This window comes from Lampris incognitus, chromosome 20 (assembly GCF_029633865.1).
Source record: "Lampris incognitus isolate fLamInc1 chromosome 20, fLamInc1.hap2, whole genome shotgun sequence".
Taxonomy (NCBI): domain Eukaryota; kingdom Metazoa; phylum Chordata; class Actinopteri; order Lampriformes; family Lampridae; genus Lampris; species Lampris incognitus.
Genome location: NC_079230.1, coordinates 13,102,486 through 13,109,985, shown reverse-complemented (window position 1 = coordinate 13,109,985; position 7,500 = coordinate 13,102,486). Strand labels below are relative to the sequence as shown.

At 47.1% G+C, this 7,500-nt stretch overlaps 1 protein-coding gene across 1 annotated transcript in view; it reads right to left on the bottom strand.

Annotated features, from left to right (window-relative positions):
• The window catches only part of col4a6 (collagen, type IV, alpha 6), a 123,365-nt gene that overhangs the window by 80,575 nt on the left and 35,290 nt on the right, over positions 1 to 7,500 (bottom strand). Inside the window, exon 3 of the mRNA XM_056300855.1 lies at positions 5,540 to 5,617. Within this exon, the coding sequence (XP_056156830.1) occupies positions 5,540 to 5,617 (78 nt within the window). The remainder of the gene's footprint in view (positions 1 to 5,539; positions 5,618 to 7,500) is intronic.

Below are 7,500 nucleotides of genomic sequence, written 5' to 3'. Positions count from 1 at the left end.
CTGTGAGTGTGTCTGGCTCCACATTATGTGCATGCATGCATGTGTGTGTGTGTGTGTGTCTCTCTCTCTATGTGGTGTCCATCCATTGTATGTGTTTATCTTTAATTGTGTCTTGATCTTTCACTTTTTAATGTTGGCGATTTCTCTCTTCCGCCCCCGCTCATTGCTCATATTCTCTTGCTTTGCCTCTTCATCACACACTCTTGCTCGGGTTGACACAGAGGGAGAGAGAGAGACCCACAAAATGTAAGTCAACACACATGCTTGCTGGCCTCTGGCACTGTGCCATGAGACCCTTGGCAACATGAAAGCTCAGTCATGTTGATATAAGCAGAGAGAGACCAGAGAGACAACCAGAGAAACTCTAGCACACGCACACGCACACACACACACTTTCCTATCATCATCCCTAGCACTGCCCTTTGACCTTTGGGGTTTCCCCAGTGGGAACGGATGTTATTGAATTTAATGGATCCAATATGACACAGCTTGTAGAGCTAGGAAAGGCTTAAAGCAAAACCCCACACACCCATGTCAGGATGGACACACACACACACACACACACACACACACACACACACACACACACACACACACACACACACACAACACGGCGTGTTCCCAGTGACTTGGGAGTATGGTTTAAATTGAAGCCCTTTAGCTATTAATAACTAAAACCAGCACACTTCCTCTGGATTGTGTTTCTGCTGTTTGTGCACAGCGGGTGGCGGTGAGGGGGCAGGACCCCGTACTACCCCAGAGACCAGGGTCTCACCCAGGCGTTGCTAATGGAGACAGAGCTACAGAGGCTCAGCGTATCGATAGGAAGGGATAAAGACAGTGAGGGTTCAGGTCTTGTTGGTTTATCGAGCCTCTTGGTCACCACTGTGGTTTCTGAAGCTCATGTGTAGTTTTAATATGCTGGCTGGGACTTCCTCTCACGCCTGCATCAATTACTTATCTGTGTTTGGTCTCAAAAGGGTCATTTCTTTACTTGCATCTGACATCACGGTGCAGTGTAACCAGGGAGACAGACAGGTGCAAGACTTCTGTGAACAGCTAACAGCTAGCTGCTAACAGTTTCACTCAAAGTCAAAGTGGTCATTTTATTGGTTCCCAGTCATGGCCGTATTTACTAGTATATTTACTAGTATATTTATTAGTATATTTACTAGTATATTTATTAGTATATTCATGAGGAACTTTACCATGAACCTGTTGGGGACCTTGTCCATGCTCTATCCATTACTTCTAAACCTCGTTAACTATGATTTGTGTCCAAAACAGGGCTAAACCTGAAAACCACCCCTTTGCCCTTACCCTGATGTCTGACCCTTCTACTTACCTATCAACTCACACACACACACACACACACACACGCATGCATGCACACACACACGCATATGTTGTTGAGTTGGACTTTGCTTGGGCAGCACGGTGGCACAGAGGTTAGCGTGGTCCCCTCACAGCAAGAAGGTCCTGGGTTCGAGCCCCGGGGTAGTCCAACCTCGGGGGTCGTCCCGGGTCGTCCTCTGTGTGGAGTTTGCATGTTCTCCCCGTGTCTGTGTGAGTTTCCTCCGGGTGCTCCGGTTTCCTCCCACAGTCCAAAGACATGTAAGTCAGGTGAATCGGCCTTGCTAAATTGGCTCTAGGTGTGAATGTGTGTGTGAATGTGTGTGTGTGTGTGTGTGTGTGTGTGTGTGTGTGTGTGTGTGGGCCCTGTGATGGACTGGCAGCCTGTACCGGTTGTCTCCCCGCCTGCCGCCCAATGACTGCTGGGATAGGCTCCAGCATCCCCATGACCCTGAGAGCAGGATAAGCGGTTTGGACAATGGATGGATTGATGGATGGATGGATGGATGGCCTTTTCTTGTTGGTCCAATCTCATTCAATCCATCCACAGCTTGCTCTCTCTCTCTATATCTCTCTCTTTCCGTCTCTCTCTCCCTCCCTCCTGCAAAGGTCAAAGACAGGTCCATGCTGAGTCACCAGCAGATACCCAAGTGGCCGCTGACCTCGACTACTATCCACCGCTGAGCTCTGCTGTTGCTAAAAGCCATATTCGAGTACAAGCAACGCCACGTCGGCCCTGCGAGTTCAAAGGTAAAATGGAAACGAGACAAACAATCAGCTCAATGTCTTAAACGGCTCGAACAATAGCGGTTAAAGGAGGCGCTGCAGCTGTGGCTGTTAGTCAGGCCTGTCCAGAGAGACGGGGAGGACCTTGTGTAAACCACACTGAGCAGGGTGTGTTGGGGGGGGGGGGGTCCTCACTGTGTTATTTGTCTAAAGCTGAGTATAGCGGACAAATGCTAAGTGCAGGCTACTGTGTCAGACAGTAATAGTTATCTGGATGCAGAGACTGGGCAGGCCAGCCTGGAGCTACAGGTGCAGCAGTACACACAAGCAGACACAGGCGACGCCGTTTTGCACAAACGTCGATAAGCCTGGAATGTGTTGTAGTCTAAAAAAATGGCCAGCTAAACTATTAGTCTAAAGAGAACATGTCGGGGCGTCCGGGTAGCGTAGCAGTCTGTTCTGTTGCCTACCAACACGGGAATCACCAATTCGAATCCTCCAGCTTGGTTGTGCGTCCCACGGATGCAATTGGCTGTGTCTGCGGGTGGGAAGCCGGATGTGGGTATGTGTCCTGGTCGCTGCAGTAGCGCCTTCTGTGGTCGGCCGGGGGAACTGGGGGGGGATAGCGTGATCCTCCCATGCGCTACGTCTCCCTGGCGAAACTCCTCACTGCCAGGTGAACAGAAGCAGTTGGCGACTCCACATCTATCGGAGGAGGCATGTGGGAGACTGCAGTCCTCTGCGGATCGGCAGAGGGGGCGAAGCAGCGACCGGGACGGTTCGGAAGAGTGGGGCGATTGGCCGAATACAATTGCGGGGGAAAAGGGGGAGGGTAGACAACATGTCTAAAGTGTGGTTTGGCAGCTGAATCAAAGCGACCTGTTCTGGAATATTTAGAAAGACCTACATGCTTGTGCCTCAAAGTCTTTCAGCCATCAGATCTGAGTTTCCAATAAAGCAGTGCTTTAAGGTCAGACTGAGGACTGTTTGCGAGATCTTGTGCTCCCTTTTTTCCTCACTGATTATTGACTATGGGAAACTGTTCTCTTCTCTCACGTCTTTTCTCTCTCTCTGAATGACATCTTCTCCTTTCTCTTCTTCAGTGTGTGTGAATGGTGTGATGTGAGTCTCCCCTGTGAGCACGTGGAGTCCGTCCTCCTCCCAGGTCTCCATGGTGACAGTCGTCGCCACCTGGACACTGCTTGGCATCCCCTTCATCACATTTTCTTATATATATATCTTATAAAACCATATAATTTTGTTATCCTGTTTTAACGTTATATCCTCTCTCTCATTAAGATGTGTGACTAATTAATTAAAAAACATTTTTTAATTTCACATGGTGATGGAGGTCGTGTGGCTCAGGTCCTGGGTTGTTCCGGTGGCGTCTGGGCACTGCTTGGCATCCCTCTCATCATATTCTTCATTCCATTATAATTCTGTTATCCTCTGTCAATGCTGTATTGTGTAAATTGTGTAAACACAACATCCATTGCACGTTGTGCATCTTTGGAGAGAGATCCCTCCTCTGTTGCTCTCCCTGAGGTTTCCTCCTCGTTTTTCTCCCTGTTAAAAGGTTTTTGTTTAGGGAGTTGTTCCTTATCTGATGCGAGGGTCTAAGGACAGGATGTTGTGTTGCTGTAAAGCCCCTTGAGGCAAATTTGTGATTTGTGATATTGGGCTATACAAATAAAACTAACTTGACTCACAAACTATATGTCAGTTGTCTTCATTAATTCGTCCATTATCCAAACCACTTATCCGTACTCAGGGGTCACGGGGATGCTGGAGCCTATCCCAGCAGTCACTGGGAGGCAAGCGGGGAGACACCCTGGACAAGCCACCAGTCCATCACAGGGGGCGGGCGGGCACACACACACACACACACACACACACACACACACACACACACACACACACACACACACAGGGACAATTTAGTATGGCTGAGTCACCTGACCTACATGTCTTTGGACTGTGGGAGGAAACCAGAGCACCCGGGGGAAACCCACGCGGACACAGGGAGAACATGCAAACTCCACACAGAGGACGACCCAGGACGAACTCCTCAAGGTTGGACTACCCCAGGACTTGAACCCAGGACCTTCTTGCTGTGAGGCGACCGCGCTAACCACTGCGCCACCGTGCCGCCAGTTGTCTTGAGTTGTCTTAAGGATTCAAAATGCGCTTGTGAACAGCCCCACCTGGTTTTGCAAGGTCCAACCATTTCATGGAAAGAGGAAGTTGGCCATAATATATCGGGTAGTTTTGCACTAAACTTCAAACGGTGGCTGACAACACGATCTGCAACACATACACACACGGTCCCAGTTCTGCAACTGTTTTGGTGAGATTTCTAAAAGTGCTGCGTGCTTTATTACCCGCCAGTGAGAGAACCCGCCCATGCTCCTACGCTGCGTTACTTTCAATGCCTCCTGAGGAACTTTCTGGAACCCCGCACGGAGGGCTGCAATGCAACATCACTTTGTCTGTTGGGTGGGTCTGTAAGCGCGGCGAGGAAACCACCCACTGATATTTTTACAGGCACCGTTCCGCAGAGGTTATGACGGTGAGTGGGCCGTTTTGAGATGCTCATTAGCCTGAAGGTATTTATGTGGAGTCAGCGGGGTGACACAGTCTAATAAAACTCCCCAAGAAGTTCTCTCGCCGCTGTCTATAATCGTCATAAAACACGCAGTCGTAAATCAAAGCACGGCGTGGTTACGCTGGGCACATCTAATGCACCTGTGTGCAAACGAAGGGCTTGGCTGCCAAGTGGATATTGATGTGTGTGTGTGTGTGTGTGTGTGTGTGTGTGTGTGTGTGTGTGTGTGTGTGGGTGTGTGTGTGTGCATGCATTTGTGTGGGTGTGGGGTGTGTGCAGGCGCATCTAAATGCAACAACATGCCTGCCTGTATGCCAAAACATGCTACCCACTAACTGCTGACTGGTACTGGATGACAACTGGTGTTACTAATGTTCATTTTATAGTGGAGTGACAAGAAAATGAGACAGGTTCCTCGCCTAAAGGCAGTTTACGTGTGTGTGTGTGTCTAATTCCTATCCTAGAGGGATTAATATGAACATAATTAAATGAGACTGTTGAAACTTGTGTAGCTAAGAACTCATCCCCAGTGGTGAAACTTCTCAATATTTCATGTGTGTGTGTGTGTGTGTGTGGGTGTATATATATATATGTCTATGTGATTGTGTGTGCATTCTGTACATCTTTTTGTGAAAACAATCTGAGCAAATCATATTTAATCGAGTTCAAATAAAGCAGATGCAGAGAGAGTAATAGTGCACATATGAGTATGTAGTTGTGCGCTCGCTTGTCTTGTCCAGCTCTCGTGTCCCATGGGTGGAAGAAAAAAGGCGCTTGTTGAGAAGATGGGCTGGAAAGACAACGAGGCGGCGGAGTGTGTGGATGGTAGAGAGACTGTAGTTGCATGTGACTCACCCTGCTGCCTTTCTCTGGGTTGCACCTGCATCCTCCACTACAGTCCAGGCCGGCACATGGCTCATCAAACTTACCACCCTGTGACGGAGGGAGGGAGGGGGAGAGAATTTTTGAATTTTCAAAGTTTTAAAACAAGTCTTTATTAACAAAAAAATTCTCAAAAAAACAGACTTGATATCTTTTTTACCGGTATAAACAATATTTGTCAAATTACAAACAAATACTCAACACACATCTTTAACAGTCCCAACAACAATCATTCAACAACAGCTCAAAGCATAAAAAAAAAAAAAGGAAAACAGGTAAGACCCTTTTTATCCGAGCTCTGCAGCAAAAACCAGCTCACCCTGTACGGCTGAACACAGCACCCCTTTACAACACCACATGCTTGTGAATGTGTCCAGATCCTTCACTGCTTTGTAATAATTAAAAACCATGGCCTTGATCATCCTGGTGAACAACAGTTCACCATCCCATCCTACACACTCTTCCATTCTTTTTTCCCGGCTTAGGTAAATAGCCATTTTTGCCTGCCCTGCAATGAAGTTCAAGAGTTGACAATTATATTTTACATGTTGGCTATATTTGTGGGAGAGACAGACAGACAGACAGACAGACAGACAGACAGACAGACAGACACATCCTTACCAAGTACAGGCTCACTGACCACAGTCTAGCCATTGAAAAGTGCAGACACAAAAAACTCTTGGCTCCCAAAAGAGCAAAGAATATGTGGTCACTGTACGGCAGGTGAGGTGGACAGAGATGCACCTCCTCCTAAACTGTGAGAAATTCCAGAACATAAGAGAAAAACACCAGGAGAAATCTCAAAACCAGATTCCAGATGTTCTGCTCCTGGATGAGAAAGAACAGTGGCCACTTATTTTAGGAGAGGGCCAAAGTGCACACCTTGCAGCACAATATGTGTCAGAATGCCATAGCATAAGGGTCAGTAAGTGACCAAAACACTGTCAATTACTGTCAGTTGCTGTTCAAGTGCTGTTCTGTGTTTCTGCCAGATCTATGTATTCCTTTTTCCTTTTTTTTTGTTTTTTTGTTTTTTTGTTTAATACTGTTGACCTGTTTTGCTGTCACCTGCTTTGGCAACATTGTAATTAATGCAGTCATGCCAATAAAGCATCACTGAATTGAATTGAGAGAGAAAGACAGACAGAGAAAGAGAGAGAGCACCAGAGAGAGAGAGTGAGAGTGTGAGAGAGAGAACGACAGAGCGACAGAGACAGAGAGAGAAACTGAGAGACAGACAGAAAGAACGAGACAGAGATAGACAGACAGAGAGAGAGAGAGAGTGAGAGAGAAAGAGAGATAGAGACAGACAAAGAGAGCGAGAGACAGACAGAGAGAACAAGAGAGACAGACAGAGAGAGAGAGACAGACAGAGAGAACGAGAGAGACAGAGATAGACAGACAGAGAGAGAGAAAGAGAGTGAGAGAGAAAAAGCGAGAGACAGACAGAGAGACCGAGAGACAGACAGCGAACGAGAGAGAGACCTAGACAGACAGAGAGAGCGAGAGACAGACAGACAGAAAGACCGAATGAGAGAGAGAGCGTTATGACCCACTGTTTTGGCAATATAGTGAAAGGTACTCGACTATGAGATTTCCATTTATTCCAACCAGACAGAGGCAACAGAACAGAGTGAAAGAGATTAAAGGACGTGTCCCACACAAGAGAGACAAAACTGATAAAGAGATACAAAAAGGGATACAAAGAGAGATGGACAACACACAAAACCAATATTTCTATCGTCTTCGATCACTTTTGTCACATTGTAAAAAGACACTTTTGTGACAGGAATGAAAACCTGCATTCAAGTGTTTCACACAGTCACCATGGCAACATGCCGAAGATACACTACACATCCACTGTTTATGATTCACACGCTACTGCTTTTCGTATGTGTGTGTGTTTTTGAATATGTGTGTGTTAATGTGTGCTC